Here is a 23,276-nt window from a genome sequence, read left to right as displayed (position 1 = left end):
ACATCTCTTTTTAGAGTCCCTTTGTGGCCACACCTTACCAAGGCCTCATAGACAGAGATACTGTATAGGAGCTAAGCCTCCTATGAGGCTACGAGGCTTTACCGTTACTCACCGGGTATCTGGAACACGATCCATGAAACTCCAAAAAGATGTTCAGTTGTATATGTACGGTTTGTTACAATTTTCGACACACACATACGTTTTACTCAGGGGCGGCTCAAGACAAAATCTCTACCCGAGCAGGGCCTATTTTTGGGCCCTCTGACCTCCCCAATTAAAAAAAAACTTTTGTTTCAATCGCTTCATTTTGATGCGTTCAAAGGAACAGCGATATTTTATGTCATAGCACACACCATGTCAATTTTTTTTTGCCCTTTTACTTTGGCGCTTCTTCTAGAGCAGGCAGAAATCATTTTCCCCATTTTTTCGCCCTTTTACTTCAGACTTAACGCCCTTCCTAGAGAGGGCACAAATAAGTTTTCCTAATTTTTTTTTTAATGTTGTTGCATTTCCACTTTGGATATGACGCCCCTCCTAAAGCGAGCAGAAATCATTTTCTGTAATTTCTTTCACCCTTTTAAGCCAGGTTTGGTGCTCCTACTAGAGGGGGCAGAAATCACTTCTAACTTTTTTTCGCCCTGTCTACCTCAGACTTGGCGCCCCTCTTACTCAAACAGTGGGCACAAATAATTTTTCCTAATTTTTTTTGCACTTTCACTTCGGATCTGACGCCCTTCTAGACCACACCCAGTGCCACCAAGCTGCACCTGGTTGAACTAATAAGAAAGTTTGGCGAGTCGGGAGACTGGCTAGTGATCGGTCGCGCTGAAGTGCATGGGTTTTCTCGTGTGAGCACATTTTTCGTTCACCTCGTGTGACAGGTAGGAACGAGGCCCACATGCAGGATCCCTATTTAAATTGTCAGCAAATCATAGGTTTTAATTCATTCATTGGTTTTTTTAAATATTTATTCAATATTTTTTTCAAAATACTGTGTTTTTAATAAAAGTAATACAAGTCGGGAAAAAAGAGGCATGAAAGACCTTTGGATAAACATCTTTCTCAGATCAGAAGACACCTTCAATTCCTATAATACTCCTCACAACACAGGAAACACTTTGGCTCTCGTTAGTAGAAAAATTGGGTGACCACAAAGGTGATTCGTCCATTTTTGTTTTTTACTGCACAACAAAAGAGAAAGAAATTGCATCTTCCCCCAATATCTCTTGCAGGGGTAAACGAAAAGAGCTCGAAAGAGAGAGCGTGTATTTTTATCTGACCAAATTCGCTATGTACTGTACATATATAGGTGCACTGCCCATCGATTCTTTTCTTATTCACATTTCTTTTCGAAAAATAACCGTAATATTGTATACACACAAACCTCAAATTTTTTTCACATCTCGGTCATTTTTCATGTGTATTTATAGTTATTTTTTAAATAAGTATCTTAAATATATTTTTCTAGTAGTGTATATTGAACGCGTTTCGACACCCCTTCTCATTTCGCGCCCGGTGCAACTGCACTGGTCGCACTGCCCCAAGACCGCCCCTGAACATACGAACAGACCTTCAACTCTCCCATATTTGGTCATACATACAAGAATTAAACCTCATTCAATTTGATAGAATGGGCAACTCACAACACCAACATATAAGAGACATTTTGGACTACGACATGATGAGATTTGGAAATTTCTAAGGCCCAAACAAAATTTTGGACCTCCCTTGGAACGAACTCTAACTCAGTTCCACTGAACACAAAATTGCAAATAAATTTGTTTAACCAAGAAATACATTTTTAATCAAACAAAAACAATTCTTTTAATCACCAACCCTCTAACACAGGGCTTCTCAGCATTTTTTGACTTCCGAAGCCCTTCTCAGTATATAATTTTTATTGCGGAGATCTGTATGACTTGAGGAGCCAGATTTATATATTATTTTTATGGTGGAACCCTTTATTCCTCTGTTTTTCATGTATCAATATAATTTACTGATTTATTTTATTTTCTTTGAGTCACCACGAGCACTGGTTGAGAAACGCTGCTCTAACAAAAAGAGGGTGGCCAACAGCTGTGTGCATATAAGAAGCCCCAACTGAAGGTACGAAATGTTTGAAAAAAAAATCCAGGAAAAGAAATGATAATAACAAAAAAGTAACACACTTGCTGACAACAGAAGAATAGCACTTCGCTCGTTGCCAGCGGATCATCGCCCATGAATTCTTCCTCAACAAAGGGTGCGGATGATCGGATCGCAGAGACAAATTTATTATTTATTATTAGTTTACAATACAACAATAGTATCGATGACTTTCCCTCGATGCACCAAGAAAGGCTTAAGTGAAAAGGCTTAAGTTGTAATGTTGTCATCCGTGGATGGCTCTCCCACCGAGACCAACAATTCAAGCACTTTTCCGCGTCAGAGGATGCTGCAGAATGAGAAACAGTTCTCTCCTATTGTAAATATATGCTTAACCAAGATTGAAATTATTTTACCTAGGAATTTGTTGAACTTTGCTCAACATGTATATAAAATTTTTTATTGTGTCAACAACAATATTGCCCCAAAAAGCCGACATCATTGAACCATGATATCATAAATTTCTACGTCATTAAATATTTTTTAATATTTTTGAAGCAAGAGCGCATAATTTTTTGTTACTTTTGATTTGTCACTGGCAAAATTTTCACCCCCCCCCTTGACATCATCTTCCCCCACTAACAATAACTAACCAAATTTTCCTCATATCCACCCACCTCCTACTTTTTCTTCCATTTCCTGAAAATGACCAAAAAGAAAACTTGTCGAAGCTCGCATTAGTGAGTAAATGATGGAAACTGTCTCCAATTGTCTTTTCGACAGCTTTTTTTCTCTATTCTCTTCCAAGTGTTAACATTTTTAACAGAAGGTTTTATCTGCGAAATTGTGTTAAAAAGTGACATTACCAGACAGTTAGCCGGATTTGACAAAAATTTTCTCTTTTACACAACCCCACTCACAAAATACACACACACACCAGGGTTGGTAAAAAAACCGGTTTTTTTGAAAAAAACCAAAAAACCGGGTTTTTTTGGTTTAAACCAGGTTTTTTTGTTTTAAATAGTATTAACATTAAAAACAATGAAATTTCTGAAAAATCATTCAAACTTCCAATAATTAACAAAAATAAAATGTTTATTAATGTAATTAACACAATTCCCATGCTAATTAATCAATAAATATTTATTAAATTTTAACAAAAACCAACTTTTGCCATTTAATTATTTTTTTGCTTAACTCAATGGATTACTGTGTGTTTGAAAATTCTTTTAATGTTATTATTAATCATATAATATATAAAGGCTTTTCTCCAGTTACTTTCAGTATACTTAATTACGAAGCTATTTTGCAAAAAGTGGGAAATTTGCTCGCAGAATGGAAACGATAGCCAGTCAAGGCAAAATTATAACTTAATTATAGCATTGTACGAGTCCATAATTCACGGAAACATCACAAAAAAATGAAGTAATTGAACAAATAACTACAACTTACTCAAAAAATGTTAAATATGTTGTCCACCACGTGTTCTGGCTACGAGGTTGAAAGCACAAAAATTCTTGTTCAACAGCAGAATCGGAATATGCCATGGTCATAATGTGGATGTGCTTGCAATTCAGCTTTATTAAACCAAACGCGCCCCCTTTCCCCCGTTCATATTCCTGAGGAATGAGGAACTTCTAACATATAGGGAATGTGCTGGAGATTACAATTCATCAAAGTTTGCAATCTGACCACTGTTTATAACATTTTGAGGTACCCCCACAGCCAGTAGTTACAAGGGTTAAGGTGCATCCTGTCAAAATGGGTCTTCAGCAGCTGCTTTGCTGGTATTGCAATGTGCATCTTGATAGAAGTTCTATCCACACACTGATGCTGTGGAAGTGCCGGAATGATGTGGTTGCTCAAAATAGATTATACTGCTGGCCAAGTACAGCATCATCTACTTGCACATTTTGCACTTTTTTCTTTTGCGAAAGAAACGTCCATTGCTTCAGGAGTATCCATGCAAATTTTCAGGTCATTCCGATCAGTACTTATTGTATAGTTTTGGAATCAAAACTTAAATTATAATCACCCTGTATATAGCTGATTATTTTTTATAAATCTGTTACTACTATACAGTAGAACCTTGATTAACTGGGCTTAACAGTGTGTGTGTGAAAGTATAAAAAAACAACTATTGAAACTATTGAATATTAAGACTGGGAGATATACAGTAGATGTGCTACTTCTTATGGGAATGAAAATGTATGTGAGGTAATGTAACAACTAGTACACTAGTCTTTGTCCTTTAAGGACAGCTGGTGTCTTTATTGGATTATAGGACCACCTGCCCCTAGCATGATGGTGTCACTACTGTAGCTGCTTCTTTGTGAAGGGAAAAAGAAACCCTGTGAGATATGTAATACACCACTACATTTAGATGTGTGATGCAATCCTTATTCATGAATTTGCTAAAGATAGAGCATCAGAATGTAGCCAAAGGTTAGAAAATGTTGTAAGAATGAGAAGTTTTGGCTTTTATATATAACTTTAAATGACTAAGATACTTCATATGAAAAATATATATATATTCTGGCCACTTTTATGAGACTTTTTGAAAAAAACCACTTATAAAATCTTATGTCATTTAAAGATATACCGTCAGAATGTACCCCAAGGATATAAAAGGAGGTAAATATGAAACATTTTGGCTAATAATGAAAAAATATGATATTTTTCAGGGAAAAAAATAATATTTAGGCCACTTTTATCTGATTTTTTGAAAAAAACCAGTTGGTTAAAACCAAGGTTTAAACCAAACAACCCTGACACACACTAATATTCACTTGCCTTTCTCCTCATACGTAGTCTTCACGAGGCTACAATTTGTAAGCCCACAGTTGGCCCAGGTTAGGTCTGAAACTTTTGGAATGATCCCACAGAAAAAATTCTCCATCACAGTTTTTTTTCAACCTTTTTGAAAACAAGGACCAGTAAAATGTCCGAAACAATTACGGGACATCTCTGTAATTTTCTTTGTTTCAATTTTTTGTTATACACTTTTCTCGTTTTTGTCAATGATACTAATTTGAATATGTAATATTTACTAAAGTCGTGGACAAACACACACACACACAGTGTTTTCATTATATAAACTATATTATGATAGTTATGGAAAAAAACTTGTAAATATTTATCTGGTATATTTGTCAGGTTTATATATATAAGGCCAGTATAAAAATTTTGTAAAAGTGCTTTTATAAAACTTAAATATGATCATCAGGTCATATTTGAATATTTTTTTTGTGAAATACATTTTTGTTTACAGTGATTTGTAGCAGCCCTTTATTTCCACACCATTCAGCAATTTTAGCAGTAATTAGCAAATTACATTTGAAGCAATGAATTGCAATTTTTGACTAAATGTAGTGATATCCCGTGTTCATGATTGCAGTTTTTCTGCATTCCCCCTCGGTGATGTGGGGGAACCTCGGTACGAAGGTATAATTTTATTTGAAGCCGTATTGTTATTATTGTCTATTTCAAAGGGTGAATAATTTTATTGAGTGTCCACGCTGACCACTTATGCCATCGTCGCGGACCAGAGGTTAAGAAATGCTGCTATATTGTACACTGCTGGCCACCCAAATTGCAACACCAAGAAAGACAAGAGATATCGCAACAATATTTATTTTGTAGATAACATGTTGACCAAGCATCAAATAATTAAATTTATAGACTTCTGTGAAGTGTGGTTTCTGCCAAAATCAGTAGCCAGAGTAGCCGCCATTGTTGGAGATCACCGCTGCCACACGCTTCGGCATTGATTCAAAGAGACTTTGGATGTGTTCTTGGGGTACAGCAGACCAAGCAGCTTCCACGCGTTGCCAAAGTTGATCTGGTGTGGCAGCTGGGGATGTAATCTGGGCCAATCGTTGAGCAACCATGGACCACATGTTTTCTATCGGCGAAAGATCCGGAGAGCGAGCTGGCCAGGGAAGCAATTCAATCTGGCGATTGACGAAGAACCTTTGGACAATGCGTGCCACGTGTGGTCGCGCATTATCCTGTTGAAATATGGCTGTGGGCAAGCCCTGAAGGTAAGGAAGGACAACTGGCTCCAACACCTCGGAGATGTAGCGCTGGCTTTTTAAAGTACCGGCAATGCGTACTAGAGGAGTGCGAGAGTGATATCCAATACCGCCCCATACCATAATACCCGGTGCAGGACCAGTGTGGCGGTGCATAACGCAGCTGTTCAGCATCCTCTCTCCACGGTGTCTCCAGACTCGAATCCGACCATCGTGGTGTTGCAGACAGAAGCGTGACTCGTCAGTGAAGACAATTTCATTCCATTGTGCCGTCCACATCCTTCTTTCATCGCACCATTGGCATCTGTGGTTCTGCGCCAAGGGTAGACAAAGCAATGGACGTCTTGCGGACAGACCACTCTGCTGTAAACGGCGTCGAATGGTACGTGCAGACACTGGATGATGCGGTACAGACTGAATGTGCTGTGCTATGGTTCGTGATATGGCTGAGCGATCCGTCACTGCCATACGCACAATACGCCTGTCATCACGTGAAGTGGTGCACTGAGGTGGATGCAATCAAACACGTCGGTCCCTCCTGCATCCAACGATCACATATCCGCATTACAGTTGTTTGGTTTCGTCCAACACGACTACCGATTTCCCTGAAAGATAATCCACAATCTCGGTAGGCCACTATCCTTCCTCTGTCGAACTCGGATACTTGATCAAAAGATGATCACTGTTTTCTACGAGGCATAATTGATCGTTTTTTTGAAAAAACCACAAGAAAAACACAATTGCCGTACTTCAAATCGTCGAAATCTCCAAGCCTTAAATAGCGCTTTGAAGTGGCGCCACTGGCGCGCGTGATGTGCGTCTGTGCTGAAATTCTAATCATTTGCATATCTCACCTCCGCTAATGCATGTTGTAAATTTCATATTATTTGCATGCTTCCTTCAGGGTGTTGCATTTACGGTGGCCAGCAGTGTATTTGTAGCTATGAACTCCCCACTGATACATTTCATAACCCCCCCACCCCCGTCACTTCATGGTAAGGGGATATCACCCATTCATATAGAAACTGGTCAAAAATGCCAACAAAAATAAGAATATAAAAACATAGAATGAATCTGCAGAAAAATTCCTGAGAAATAAAAAATGCAGTTTATCCCGCTTATAACATTCCAACTTACAATTTTCTACCGCTTCGTACGACTTATTTTCGTGGTATCAACATTAAGTAATTCTCGTAAAGATTTTTCCTGTTTAAAGCGTTTCTTCACTTACAACGTTTTCTCATGACGGTTGTTTGAAAAACATTGTTATAAGTGGGATCCACTGTAAAAAATTCTGAATGATTTGACGACTTGTAAAATGGAGTAAAATTCAAGTTATGAGGGAAATTTCAATAAAAGAAACAAATATGTGAGATATTGTAGGTGAAATGGGATATTATGTAAAACTGTAATTTTAAAAATTGTGAGTGAAATATAAGTATAATTACGCATGAAACGTGAAGACAATGACAGAAACTTCAATGAAAATTATATGTGGAATTGTGACTAAAAAAATTATGAGTATGAAATTATAATACAAATTAAATATATATATACATGTGAAATTTCAATTAAAAAAATCACGATTCAAATTTCAATTAAAAATTATGCAAGGGCCGCTGGGCTGCACAACCGTATGACCACAGGAGGCACCACTCTAAGAGGACGCATATCAGAGGTGAAAGAACGGAAAAAAATTTATATTGATCAAGAGAAAAAATTAGGGAGAACTTGTTGTGTTTTCTTTAACACTTTGTTAGCCGAGTGGATAATACATGGGTATTTATTTTGATGAGTATTTATTATTACGTTAGACTTAGATAGATTACATACATATAGATAGGAAGAATTTATAAAGCGGAAAGAGCAGAACATTTAGACATCTTGTCTACTTGATGTCCGAGGTGGAACTCACTAGTTCCCCTTACACAACACTAGGTGGCGTTGTATGTTCTTATCAGTTTAGTTCCTTTAGTCATTTCTTATAAGGACACCACATTCCTCCCCGCTAATTTAAAGATCCAACCGGACAGGAGCTTTCCTGGTTCGTTGGGAACGTCGCAAAGGAACGGGAGTACTGGACATCGCTGGTGGCTTGCTGGACGTCGCTGGTGCCTTAGCTGGTGTTGGTAGATCGCTACTGATCTCTGCCGGAGTTGTCTGTTCTTCTGGAGCAAACTGCACTTCGGAGTCAGCAGCGACAGGAGTTGATGAAAGTTTGCCTGGAACTCGGGGTATCACCAAGCTTGGCTGGACTTGATTGCCAGCTGCTCTCATCTGGTCGATGTGACGTCGGAAGAGAGTTCCATTTACATCTACAGTGTAGTGTAGAACTCCGTCTTTGTTGAGAACAGTTCCGAACTTCCACTTGTTATTGGCGGATCTGTAATCTCGCACAGCCACACGATCTCCTGGCTCGAAAGTTCGGTCATAGAAGTCTGTGACCTCATTTCTGATTCTTTCTTGAACCCTGTTCTTGATATTTGGCAAGACTAGGTCTATCCTAGTTCGGATTTCTCTTTTTAGGAATAACATTCCTGGGCTTTGCATGGTAGTCGCATTTGGCGCTTTTCTGTAATTCAACAGAAACGTGCTCACTTTTTGGTAGATGTTTCCGGGAAATCTTTGCATCACCCGAAGGGATTGTTTTAAGGTGTGAACGTATCTCTCTGCCTGCCCGTTGCTTGATGGTTTGAAGGGAGCACACGTTTTGTGCTTTATTCCATTATTCCTCATGAATATTTCAAACTCGTGTGATGTGAACTGAGGACCATTGTCACTCACTAACACTAAAGGCAGTCCAAATCGAGAGAAACAGTCCCGTAGGCATTCAACTGTCTTGAACGTGTTTGTTGATTTCATCGGGTATACTTCCATCCATTTAGAATGAGCATCGACTACGATCAAAAACATATGCTCGAATATGGGACCTGCGAAATCTACGTGAATTCTCTCCCACGGAGCACTCGGGTATTCCCAATGGTGTACCCTTGCTTTCACCGGATCGGACTTGAATCTGGAGCAATCTGGACAGTTTTTAGCAGCTTTTTCTATGTCGCTATCAATGTCCCTCCAGTAGACGTAGGATCGAGCAATTGCTTTCATTTTAACAATGCCCAGATGGCCTTGATGGAGTTCATCAAGAATTTGATTTCTAAATTTCTTCGGAATAAAAACTCTTTGGCCATGCATTATACATCCGTCCTGCAAGGTATACTCGGCTTCCTTCCCTCCTAAAGGTTCACCGAATTTCAATTTCCTCAGCTATGGACCCAACTCGTCATCCTTTTGTGTCTCTTTTGCTAAATGTTGAGCTTTCACTGGTAGTGTTTCGATTTGATTCAACTGGAAGAGTTCTATGTCATCCTTGACAACTAAGTCTTCCGACCTTAAAGGTAATCGGGAAAGACAATCTGCATTACCATGGTTCTGTGTGTTACGATAAATGATATCGAATTGATATGCTTGTAAGATCAAGGCATAATGCAGAAGTCGAGTAGCCGTCAACACTGGTAGACCTTTCTTCGAGCTGAATATCGCTACCAAAGGCTTGTGATCTGTTATGAGAGTAAATCTTCTGCCTTTCAAGTAAAGCATAAATTTCTTTACTGCCCAGATAATTGCCAAAGCTTCTTTGTCAATCTGGGAGTATCTCTGTTCCGTTTTCGTCAGCGTACGAGAAGCGAAGGCAATTGGTCTTTCTGTTCCATCTGGTAAGACATGTGATAGAACTGTTCCTATTCCCACTGGAGAAGCATCCGAAGCAAGAGTAAGAGGTAGTGTAGGATCATAGTGCATCAAGATTCGCTTTGAGCAAATTTCCTTTTTGATCTTCTTGAATGCAGTCTCACACTTTTTAGACCAACGCCACGGAACGTCCTTTTTTGTCAGCTCATTGAGAGGATAGGCAATGGTTGCCAGATTAGGACAAAATTTCCCGTAGAAATTTACCATGCCCAGAAAACTTTTTATTTCCTGAACGTTTTTCGGTGCGGGAACTTTCAAAATTGCTTCAGTTTTCTCATTTGTTTCACTTAGGCCATTTTCATCAATTTTGTGACCTAAGAAATTTATTTCTTTTTGAAAAAATGTGCTCTTTTTCAAATTTAACTTCAGCCCATGCTCCTGACATTTTTTGAAAAATTTTTCCAAAGCCCTGAGATGTGACTCGTCATTTGTTCCGGTCACTCTGGCGTCATCCATAAAAACTTTTACACCATCTATTCCTTGGAATAGCCCATCAATGTACCTCTGCCATATTGCTGGAGCTGCATTTAGGCCGTACATCAATCTTTTACAGGCGTATAACCCCTTATGAGTGTTTATGGTTAGGAGTCGTTGACTGTCAGGGTGCACTTTCATTTGCAAATATGCATGACTGAAATCCAATTTTGAAAATCGTTTACCCCCATTTAAACATGAGAATATTTCTTCAAACGTTGGTAAGGGATGCTGAGGCACCTCTAGCTTAGGATTTAATGTGACAGAATAATCTGCACATAACCTTATGGATCCGTCTGGTTTCACCACGGGAACAACTGGTGTAGCCCAATCTGAAGTTTCAACTCGCTCGATAATGCCTTCTCTTTCAAGCCGGTCTATTTCTTTTTCAACCCGGTCTTTTAATGCGAAGGGCACAGTTCTCGCTCTACGAAACTCTGGGGTAACATTTGGTTTTAGCTTTAGTTCCACTTCATGGTTATTTATCTCACCCAATTTGTTGTCGAAAATTTCTTTATAATCATCCAACAATTTTTTGAGATCCATGTCATTAGCGGTCCTCACAGCCTTAAGAGAGTTCCAGTCTAGATTGATTTTGTATAGCCATTCACGGCCAAAAATCGTGTCTAAATTTTCCCTCACCAAATATAAGTTCAAGTGCAACTTTTGTTTTCCGTACTCCACTTTCACAGTGACATATCCCGCTGGGACAATTTTTTCTCCATTGTATGTCCGGAATACTAAATTCGTAGGTTGAACTTTTTTCTTGGAGATTTTTCTGAATCTCTGTAAGCTCATTACTGATACTGTTCCACCCGTATCAACTTCCATACTCACTGGTTTATTGTCTATGTTGACAGTAACCATCATCGGAGGCTTTTTCGGCTCTTCACTCAATGCCCACTCTAACCCAAACATGGAAACGTCATTTTTGTTTTCCTCAACTGAAATCTGTTTGTTAGGTGCCGATTGAGTCTTCTTTGCCGCGTAGCAGGCTTTTTCTATATGCCCGATTTTTTTACAGAAGCGACATTTGCTAGAAATAAATCTGCAGGAGTCTTTATCGTGATTTGTCCCTGTGCATCGTATACACAGCGGATATTTGACAGCGGCGGCAGAGTAGTTTCTGTTTTGCGTGGGCAGTTTCGTTTTCCTCTTCCCCGCTTTCACTACCTTCAATTCTGCCGGCTTCCCGATAATCTCATTCGCCCCCTGAACAGCTTTCTCCATCGCCAGCGCGATCTTTATTGTTTTGTCTAGCTCGTTGTCGTCTTCCTCAAATAAACGATCGAGGATCGCTCTATCTCGGAGCCCACTAACGAAAACATCCCGAAGCATGGTGTTCAACATCTCTTGTTTATAATCGCACGCGATTGCGAGATGTCGCAATTCGGCTATATACGAACTGATGCTTTCGCCTTCGTTCTGCTTTCTGTTTATAAACATGTGCCTACTCGGTATAATCAATGCTTTAGGATTCAAATGGTTCTTCAAAACATTCTTTAAAATGGCGAATTCTTTCTCCGCTGGATTGTCCCTGGATTGTCCGGAGACAATAAATTTTTTAACAAGTTGTAGAGCTTTGCAGAAATGCTCGAAATTAAGACTTTAGCACGTTTTTCTTCTGGGACATTTTGAATGTCTAAAAACGCCTCCAAACGTTCTATAAACGAATCGAAAGTCTCTGAAGCTTCATCGTATTTATCAAACGAAACCGTCACTTTTTGGTTTGTTGACGTTGAGCCTTGTTGCTCTTTGAGAGCTTCCATTAGAGCTTGATTCTGTCTTATTAACTCTTCAACTAAATTTTCCATCATCAGAGATGTATGAAAAACTTTTTCTCCTACCTTTTGCAGTCTTTGAGTAAATACTCTATCCAACTTTTAAGATGGGCCTGGTGGCCACTTGTTGTGTTTTCTTTAACACTTTGTTAGCCCAGTGGATAACACATGGGTATTTATTTTGATGAGTATTTATTATTAGGTTAGACTTAGATAGATTACATACATATAGATAGGAAGAATTTATAAAGCGGAAAGAGCAGAACATTTAGACATCTTGTCTACTTGATGTCCGAGGTGGAACTCACTAGTTCCCCTTACACAACACTAGGTGGCGTTGTATGTTCTTATCAGTTTAGTTCTTTTAGTCATTTCTTATAAGGACACCACAGAACGATTTCTGTCAGCTCTTTAAGAGGGGCAACAAATCCGAGGTGAAGAGCAAGGTCGTTTTGAGAGTTTCTTGGTACTCCCACCCCAGTGCAGAGCAGTAACAAGATACCTTTCGAGCCGGGACAAGCTCATATTTCTGTGTGCTTCCGTGTAATGTAGAAGGAGCAGTTAAAAGGTGGATTCGGCTTCCCCACTAATCTAGCGCCTGGGCACCAGATCCGCCTACTCCCCCTCCCCTTTGTTGCAGCCCTTCTCCATCTGGCTAAAAATTTATGCCTACCTCTTGCCTACGCCTACTCTTAACCAGTCAACTGTCCAATTAATTTCTCCGAGCGTTGCCCGCAGTGCCCACTTTTTTTTGAAGATGCACGCTTTTTCCCTTTTTTTCCCTTTTCTTGGAAGTTTGAAATATTAAAATATTTTTTTATAGCTCAAATGTGTCGAGACATAATATGACACCCCAAAAGTGGGGAGGGGGCGGTCATAATGTCCTGTGACTAAAAGAAATGCTGTTGATGGATTTATGTGGAACCATAGCAGTTGAACATTTGCTAAAAGATATATGAGTAATAAAACAGATGCATCTTTGCAAGGGAGTTGGAAATTGAAACAAAAGCATTGGGGATGCAGCTTTGCAAAACATGACAAAGGTAATAGTAATAATAATCTCAGACCTTGAAATATAATTGTGAACTCCATCTAGTGATGAGATAATAAAGTAGAAGGATGGCTGTACAGAGATGGCAGCACATGTATGACAAATTATTTCGTCATATCTATGTGAAAAAGACCGAAAAGTCTGCGTGTCTGCAAATGCCGCCGTAGGCAACACCATTACGTATATGAGCGACGGCAAATGCCGTCTTAACCACTTGACTGGTGAAAAAGACCGAAAAAAGTCTGCGCGACGGCAAATCCCGTCGTAGGCACCAACATTACGTATGGCAGCAACGGCAAACGCCATCGTAACCACTTGACTGGTTAAAAAATGTAACATCTCATTTTCATGAGACTTCCTCTGAGGGACCTCACGGACAACCCCCCCCCCCTTCGGGGACGTGCCCGGGTAGGCCAGGGCGTAAGACTGCACTGGCGAATAGGCAAATAATAATAAGGAAAATGATTTGTGTCCCCTCCAAGAGGCGCACCATATCCAAGGTGAAAGGGGGAATATTTAAAAAAAACAAAAGAAATAAAATGAAAATGATCTCTGTCCACTCTAGGAGGGGCGCCAAAATCGTGAAGAAAGGGCAAAAAAAGGTTTATTGACTGCAAAAAAAATTAGGGAAACGGGTTTCTGTCCGATTAGGAGGGGCACCAAATCCGAGGTGCAAGGGTGCAATTTTAAAGAACGACGCAAAAAATTTCTGTCTGTTCTTGAGAAGAGCATCAAATCCGAAGTGAAAATTCGAAAAAAATTAAGGGAAATGATTTTTCACTGCTGTAGGAGGGGCGAAGAATCCGTGATGAGAGAAAAATAAAGAAAGTCTTATTATCCAGAAAAAAGTTAGGGAAAATGGATTCACTCTGCTCTAGGAGAAAGGCAAAATCCGAGGTGAGAAGGCGAGAAAAAATTTTCAAACAAAGAAAAATTTCAAGAAAATTATTTCTATCCTTTCGAGGGGGGGGGGGTGCCAAATCCGATGTGGAAGGGCTAAAAAAATAAATATTAATCAAAAGGGAAAAAAATTAGGAAAAATGATTTCTATCAGCTCAAGGAGGGCAACAAATCCGAGGTGAATAGCAGGCCGTCTTGACAGTAGTCCTAGGACTCCCAATCCAGGGACGCAATTAGAGCTTTTTGAGCCGGGTCAAGCTCGCATTTCTGCGCCCCCGTGTAATGTAGAAGGAGCAGTTAAAAGGGTGAATCCGCCTCCCCCACTAGTCCAGCACCTGGGCACCAGACCCACCTACCCCCCCCCCCCCCGCCTAGTTGCGGTCCGGCTGTATCGGGCTAAAAATTCCTGCCTACCAAAATTTTATTATCTCATTCTTCTCACGAGGCCTCCTCTACACCTCATGCATAAGACTGCACTGTTAACAGTTAAAATAACAATAATAATAAAGAAAATAATTCCGTCCCCTCTCCAAGAGGTGCACCCAGTACGAGGTGAAAGTAAGAGCGAAAAAAATAGAAACCTAAAAAATAAAAATGTAACAAGCAAAAAGGGGGGGGGGGCGAGAGAGACAGAGTGGCCAACGCGTTCTTACTTCTTAGAGGGGAAGGTGTGGGACATGGGAAAAAACCAGCCCTGAGTTCCAACAATTACAGAAGGCCTTTTAACAAGACAGCTCAATAACTAGGAATTGACGAGTTGACATTATTTTCATCATTTTTTCTGAATTTTAAATGTATTGGTAACACTTCGAGTGTCTTATATTAGACTTTGCCTTCATCAAAACATCGTAGGGAAAGGATTTTTAGTTGCAATAATCTTATTTGAGTTCCGGTAATGTTATAACTGTTCAAAAATGTCGAAGAAAATTATATGCAGCTTCAATGATGCACTCCAAAAAGAACTTAATTTCATCAAACTGGGTGGCATTCAGAACGATTTGTCCAAAGTAATGTGTACACATTGTGGTACTCATTTTTCTGTTGCCCATGGAGGAAGAAATGACATCAATTAACATGTGTCGACCCAGTTTCATAAGAATGCCCAAAAGGCTATAGTTTCTGCTAACACTATTAACTCTTTTGTAGTTAGACAAGACGATAATATCATGAAAGAAAAAATAGCGAGTGAAGCTCTTATAGCTTTTCATACTGTTCACCGTTTCAGGTCAAATGATTGTCTATCTAATTTAATTAGAAAAATGTATAAGACCAAATTTTCTCACGCCTGTACAAAATAGGAAGCCATAATTGTGAATGTTTTATCACCATACATACTAGATGAAGTGAAGCAAGACTTGAATGAAACCGAAAGTATTGCAGTTAGTATAGATGCATCGAACAGGCAGAACATAATACATTTCCTATCATTGTGAGGTCAAAGGAGAAATCTAGATTCAGTGTGGATACAATGCGGACTGTGCTTATTGTTAGGCAAAACCAGTGGCGTCGGAGCCGGGGGTGCTGTGGGTGCTCGAGCACCCACGGAAGTTTGTAGAGCGGGTTCGAGCACCCACAGAATTGATTCAAAAATCGAAATTTCCTATATGAATCTCAAGACGGGCACCCACAGGTTCGAAACAGTTCCGACGCCCCTGGGCAAAACTGTAATATGGAATACGAGAAATTTTATGATAAGGTGTTGACAGATGAAAGTTTGCTTTTACGGGTAGCTTCATCAGATAAATATCCATGGTATAACAATGCAGAGGCTATCTTATTCTAATTTTTGCAAAAATTTACAATATTTCAGTTTATTTGTCTTGTTTTTTTTTAATTTTATATTTATTCGGACACAGCATATTTATTTGGAAGTTGTGAACGTGTAATAAAATATTTATTACCATTTTTGTCTTTGTTGTTGCATTGCACTTGGATAAAAGGCGAGTTGAAAAATTTTGAAATATTCAGTGAAACAGTAATTCTCAATATAAACAGTACCATACCGAATATTATGCTTATTGACATTTTATTTTATCAGAAGTGGTTGCTGTGAATGAAAATTCATTTAACAGATTTTATTCAACATAGGATAGTAACTGATTTTTTTTAAACAAAACGTGAATACTCCCTATGAATTTCACAGTATATTTTTTTATTACATATATATAGCATGAAGTAATTTTAAATATGTGAAAATGTTCTGCTAGCAGTCTTTTTTCCTGCCCTTCAGGGAGTAAAGGATCGAAAAAATACATTAGAAGCGATATTAATGAGAAACAAAATATTCTGAATTCTCCGAATCGCCACACAAAAGAATTCATTCTGAAAGTCTTTCAAACTTAGGAGATTAAAAACGCTGTTTCTGGTATTTTAGAAAATTTTGTGCCATAATTGGGGATTTAGCCGTAATTTGGCAGCAGTTTGGTGACAGTTGGTGCTGTCCCGTATTGTCGAACCGAATGTCCCGTATTTTTCTCGAGGAAATATGGTCACCCTAATTACAACTATAAATAAGAACATTAATCTCCCTCATTTGTCTTGTTGAACGTTTAAATACGTAGAATCCATTTTAATCCACTGCAATTTGCAGTAACGCTTTGTTTCCGGCCATTGCAATTTTTCCTTAATTTCAGCAATATTTGGCAACTCTGTACACTTTTGGCAATAATTGGCAATGTCCTGTATTTTCCCGTATTTGGAATTCCAATTTCCCGTATTTCTCTCGAGGAAATATGGTCAGCCTACCTATGCTTTAACTTTCATGTGTGGAAAATCCCTATTTTATTTGGAAAAATCCCTTTTGTATTTATTAGGGAGTGGTTTTAGCCGGTGTGGTTCAAATACGGGTCCGCGCGAAAATCTCCCGAATTTTCATTTTCAAAAGTTGGCAGCTATGCCATGGGTACTCTAGTGTACGAGAACGACTGTGAAACTCCTTCGTAGTCATACAAAAATGTCATTTGGCGATAAATATGGACAAAAGTGTCCACTTTCCAGTGAAAAAATTGCAAGTGCACCCCCAGCCACTTGAAGATTTGGGCTCTCAGGGCTAGAAGACCGGTTATCTACCCATGCCCTCAACCTTAGTGGTTCTCTATCTTGGACTAGCCTTCTAGGTGGTGAAGAGAGGAAGTTGCCTTGAACAACAGCTCTGGGCGTGAGCGGTTATCAATCTATCTTGGACTGAATTTTAAGCTATTGCTTTGCTAAGAAGTTGAAGTCAAAATGTAATCAAAACATTTTTATCTCCTTTTGCTGCCCTAAAAATTTATCGGCCCGTAGCAGCCGCACCTGCCTAAGTCCGGCCCTGCCCACAATCACCTGATGGTTTTCAAAATGGGAATAAGAAGAAAATGGTGACAGATATTAAAGTCATTCTTGCCGAATGTAAATGTGCTAAGTCAGAAATTTCAGCTACCTCATTCATGTTTCAAAGGGTTGTATAGTTATTGAAATAAAAAAAAATTAACTTTTTATATGGCCACCCTATGTCCAAAAGCCCAATAAGAAAGTTGTTGCCCTGTCTCAACAATGCCAACAAAGAAATTTCCACATTTTTAAGCGCAATAATCGCAGAGCTATCTGAATTCAAAAATCTGAGAAAAGTTGGGAAAGAAGCGTCTGTTAGTGTTTTCTGCTTTTGTCCCAACTTTACTCCTGTTTTCGAATTCAAATATCTCAATGAATGCTTAAAAATATGGAAATTCTTATCAATTAAACTACTTTTGATCTTTTCCCTATGCTACTTTTATATTGGAGAAGCTACATAATAAAAAAATATAGTATAAACATTATGTAAAAAATTCTTTGAAAAGTTAATTTAGTATTTAAAAGGTTAGAATAAAATACATATTTTATAGATTTTCTTCTGTGATACCGAAATCAATGTTTGTGAGAAATCTTTACATGATAGTGACCAAAAATGCATCACGAAACTTCATGGTTTCCAAAACTTGGTATGTTCATCGCTTTCCAGACAATTTTCCATAATTTCAGTTCTAAAGGTCTGAATAATAAAATTTATATTATATTGAATTGATCCTATGTGTGAATTAATATGGGTTTTACTGAGTTGTAATTAATTTTTTATATTAGAATTAAAAATGAAATGAGCAATAACTAACATATATTTTATTGTGTGGTCGTTTGTTTCTATATTCCATTGAGCATAATGTTTTATTGTTGTGCATGTAGTTTAATGTACCATAGTTCTTGGAATGAGCACCACATGAACGTATGCGGCAACTGTATTGGAAAAAAAGAACAATCAATATTGTTCCGGATAATTTTCCACAAGACTTCGAGATTGCAAAACAAGAAGCAGTTCTACGGACAAACACAGATTTATTTACAGAACAGAAATTTACACGTAATTACAAGCTAATCAGAGAGCTAAAAACTTTCTTGCAAAGTTTAAACACAACTGGCTGAATCTCTCTAAAATCTCTCTGAGCCTGCCATCTTGTGAGTGCCGCACTATTTATAACCCTGGAGAAACTTCGAGAAAAAGAACATTCCACAAAATTATATTTTACAGTTTCCTAGTCGGTGGCGCCACTGTACGGAGGGGTTGGACCACTGTCTGGAGGGGAGCAGGACTTTCTAGAATGTCTCCGCCAATCACATGTCTATGCGCTAGACCGAAACTGATTTCGACATTTTGAAAGCCATCAGAAGAAATCGCACCATCTATCGCCTACAGATCGTAACAATATACATTTTGTTTATGAACTTAACATAAGGCCTGCATCCTCTGCACATTTCTGATACAAAATTTATTTAATGCTTATTTTTAATTTTGGAAATGCTTGCTAAATGCTTAGTAATGCTTGCCAATTTTAAAAATGCTATTAAGTTAATTGACAGTGGACTATCATGTGATGCAGTAGGCCAATCTCTTGGAAATTGTATTTTTTCAAACGAAAATGTATACATATGAGTCACATTTGTCTCAGTGTAAGCACCAGCTGTCTCTAAAATCATGTTTTTCAAAATGTAAGCAATACGATGCTCATTGCATGAAATAAGGGGATTAATATAACATGACAATTAAAATACTGCATATGTAAAAGGCATTGATCTTTTTTTAATATATATATAAAAAACTGATTTTCTGTGTGTGTCTGTTCTCTATACAAATCTACAATTTTAGATCGATCGTCGCCAAATTTTGCATATAAACCAAATGGGACCCGACTTGAACGATAGGCTACTTTAAAATTTCGTCAGACCAGGGCAAATGCCCCAAATGGGCAAAAAACCGTAGGGCAACAATGGTTTTTGGGCCTCAACAATCACTTTCCGAACGTTTACTTTGGTTACCGTGGTTCCCTAGCAATGCGTTTAAGACGTGTATATGCCTTTACAATGGTTTGTCATTTCTTTAATGCTGTACGTATATGTATAATATTTATGCCTTTATAATGGTTTGCCACTTATTCAATCCTTCCAGTAATGAGAGCATTTTGAATAGACACCATCATCAGCATCACTTTGAGGGTAAGGCAAAGGATGATGCCCCATAGAAATCAGTGTTAAAATTGCCGATTTTACTGTAGAAATGCTGAAATTTTGTGGAGTTTTCTGTCACATACATAATTTTAAAAATTGTATTGAATTCTAGATTTCTGAAATATTGAGTTCGATTAGAGATATACGAAGCCCAGGAGATCAAATATGAAGTAATTAGCCAGACCTACTTTTGAGTTGGACATTCATGCAATAACATTGATTTCAACTTTTTATTTATATCTTCTCAAGCATGAAAATTAATGTCTCCGTATTGTCTTTTGATATTGAACTGCATAAATTCATAGTTTAGGATGTTTTAAAATTAATTATGGGCCCGTAAAGTACATCGAAGAAATTCCACAGCTTCAATTAAGCATTTTTTGAAGCAGAAACAGGCAGAGATGTATAACTTGAAGTTCAAAAAGGGGGGGGGGATCGAAATACCTAGCACCCTTTAAAAAAAGAAAAAAAAATATTTTTTTTTACGTTAATTTAAATCTAGATTTGTTTATTTCATGAGTCGCGCAGGAAGTCGCCATATTGGTGAACTTGGACACGGTTTGCATGTCCCTCAAAGAAAGAGGGAGATATCAGATGATCCAAAAAAGCCTCATTGAAAAAAACTCGGGCAACGCCGGGTATCATAGCTAGTTTTAATTATAAAAGACAAAATCTTTGACCCTCAGCTCTAGTGCGTTTGTTAGGGCTGAATAGCTGAATCAGTCCATATCACACAGTGTGTAATTTTGGCAATTTAGGGGGTGACAAAATTAAATTTTTGACTGATCTGAAAAGTAGAAAACGTGTCTCAATAGCAAAATATCCTCACATTGTGGAAATGTGATTAGTTTCTTGTTTTTAAGCATGCACAGTTTTATTCAGGCATGTCTAAACACATGCCCATTCTCAAACATATACCTCACAGGGCTTCATCACCTATTTCATTCTATCAACTTTGCTTGACCATTGTATATCACACATTTTATATTTCGCTGGTTTTTGTTCAGTGGTAATAATTTACATCTTTTTCTGATATTTTTAATTCAAAAATTTTTCAAAATTGCTTATAATTAACCTGAGGACGTTACTTTGTAAAGTAAGGGATTTTATCACATAAATTATTATTTTCTCGTATTTCTTTTAAGGTTTTAGTATATTATAAACTTGAAGCCATTTGAAATTTTATTTTGGGAGAAATTGGCAAAACATCATCTAAGGCATCAATGGAAAATTTTAAAGTATATGTTTGAAATATTTTTGTCTGGCAATTGTGAAAAATGGCAAAAAAGTGGCAAGATGCAAGGGACAATTCCTTAAAGGTTATTCATTATAGCTTTATGTAGTATTAGCTAAATATATTTCTTTTTTTCCTATGTATACGATATGAAAATATATTGCATGCTGAAAATTTATTTGAAGCTACTCCATCATAAGCTAGTCCATCATAAAAAAATTGCCAATAGAAGACCCAATAAGCTCACCGACTGTGTTCCTAGAGTGTAGTCATGGAAATTGAAATCTCTTCTGAACTCCATGAGCACAGAAGAATTATGCGTAGCTATCGAAGTAATACTGAGAAAAGTGGGTAAAAGTGATTTGGCAACTATAGTGGAATAACTAAATCATTGCCCTCCCCCAACTCAATTGAACCCATAGAATAACTAGTTAAAGTGTGGAATTGTTCTATTCCACACTTTTAATTTGACTTGATCTGTTATTTCATGAAATAACCGAATTATACTCTCTTCAAATAGTAACATATGTATTATCTTGTTGTAGGAACTGAGTATGATTGTGTCACCTGATCATCCATGTGATACTCGTCAGAGGCAAGTTTCAACTAAAATTATACAAAATGAAGATTTTGAGAGTGTCATGTATGCCACTTTGAAAAATGTGAATGGTAGTCAATTGGGCACATTTCGTCAGCTGCAGCCTCCACAAAATGAAATTGATGTGTATGCAACACTCAATGGCTGCTACTCAAGAGTTGAAAACTCTGACTTACTTAATAATTCTGATCAGGAGGAGAATGCAACATCAAAATCTTCCACTGACCCTGAGGTATGTAACATTAATTTAAATTGTGTATTGTTACAAAATATTTGTAAACATTGTTAGTTATGTTGATTGTGCTCATAAATTAAGTTCTGTAGAAGACCCATCATGTAGTAGAGAAAATTATAAGGCCAGATAGAAAATGGTGATTAAAAAAAAAATTTGCTTACGAGTAACTTATTAATAACAAAGGTTCAAATGGGTTTACTGAAAATTCACCACCATGCAATTCACCGCTAGGAAAATTCACAGACTGACAATTCACCGATAACAGTGATTGATGCAAGTCAGTTAGTGAGGGAGTGAGTGATTGAGTCAGTGAGTGAGTGATCCTAAAGATATGGCAGAAAATTTTAATAATGCCTTTATTTGAAGAAATTTAGATGATACTGAAGAAATTACAAATTGCTGTTGCACAATACAAGAGTATATTCAATAATTCCATTGATTCTATCTTTTACTCAGAAACTTCTAATGAAACGTTAAAAGAAATAATAACAGAATTAAAAGATAATAAAGTAAGTGGATATGCGATAAATTAACCCCCTAAAATGCTTAAAATCATTTCCTGTTATCATTTCGATATTATAAAAACATTGTTGATATCAGTAACCAATGGATTTTTTTTAGCTGTTACCCTGGTATTTAGCTGTTCACTGGTGTGGACTCTTTTTCACACGTGTTGGCAGCAATGCCACAGACTCCCCTCAGTGAGTAAGCAAACGCTAATGTAGGAAATACAAGATTGAGTTCACATATTGATGAAAAAAAAGTTTAACAATGAAACAATAAGTAATGTGCATGTGTGTATATGTGCGACCGGTTGGAATTCAATATTTTGCAAAGACGGATTAAAAAAAAGAATGTATACGACGTAAACACATTTGTAAGGATTTGAAAAAATAACGTAAATAAACACATATGCAAAGATGTGAAAAATAATGTAAATATTCACTTGCAAGAATGTGATAAATAATATAAACACATATGTAAAAATAATTTGAAGACATAATACAAGAATGTAAATGAGTGTAGAAACATGCAATCAAAAATAAGAAACAAATCGTTCTAGAAAATGAACTCTTTGTCCATAGCGAGTTCTTACGGTTTTTTCTGTGGTTGACACTGGAGTTTAACATTAGGCTATATGCAATTCCAAACAAGATTAAAAAACAATTTTGCAGGGATTTATCATTATATTGAGTATCATTGTAGTGAGGTTTCACTGTATATGGAATTGCATGATTGACTTCATTGTACCCTCTACATGTTCCCATCCTGAGAAAGAAATTTCAGGCTACTAGTTCTGCTGTACTTACTATGAAATTTACATCTAACCCATACACAATTCTAGAATCTGAAACCTGTTATTGGAAGTAGATGAGATAGAAATATGCATTTTTTTTTATTTGGGTCCTACAGAAACAACACCTTGTGTTCCACAGAGTATGCCACAAAGAAATAGGTATTTCTGGAGGAAAAAAAAAATCGTAGAAGGTGTGTACCAATACTTGGGCCCCCAGCTACAAATTATTATTGTATGTTTCTCTAGTTTTTGATTTTAGTTAAAAATATAATGTCCAGTATTTTTTCTAACCAGAATTTTTTTTCATAATAAACAAACCTTCTGCAACC

The 23,276-nt window shown here is 37.5% G+C and overlaps 1 protein-coding gene across 3 annotated transcripts in view; it reads left to right on the top strand.

The window, feature by feature from the left end:
• Cad87A (cadherin 87A) overlaps positions 1 to 23,276 on the top strand; it is a 672,761-nt gene that overhangs the window by 634,997 nt on the left and 14,488 nt on the right. For all 3 annotated transcript variants that reach the window (XM_089252829.1, XM_089252827.1, XM_089252828.1), the window contains one exon: positions 21,363 to 21,647. In XM_089252829.1, the coding sequence (XP_089108955.1) occupies positions 21,363 to 21,647 (285 nt within the window). The remainder of the gene's footprint in view (positions 1 to 21,362; positions 21,648 to 23,276) is intronic.

The sequence above is a fragment of the Pholcus phalangioides genome, unplaced genomic scaffold (assembly GCF_987345545.1).
Source record: "Pholcus phalangioides strain wild (caught in Gottingen) unplaced genomic scaffold, Ppha-v1.0 ptg000031l_1, whole genome shotgun sequence".
Lineage (NCBI taxonomy): Eukaryota > Metazoa > Arthropoda > Arachnida > Araneae > Pholcidae > Pholcus > Pholcus phalangioides.
This window is presented reverse-complemented; position numbering and strand designations above follow the sequence as displayed.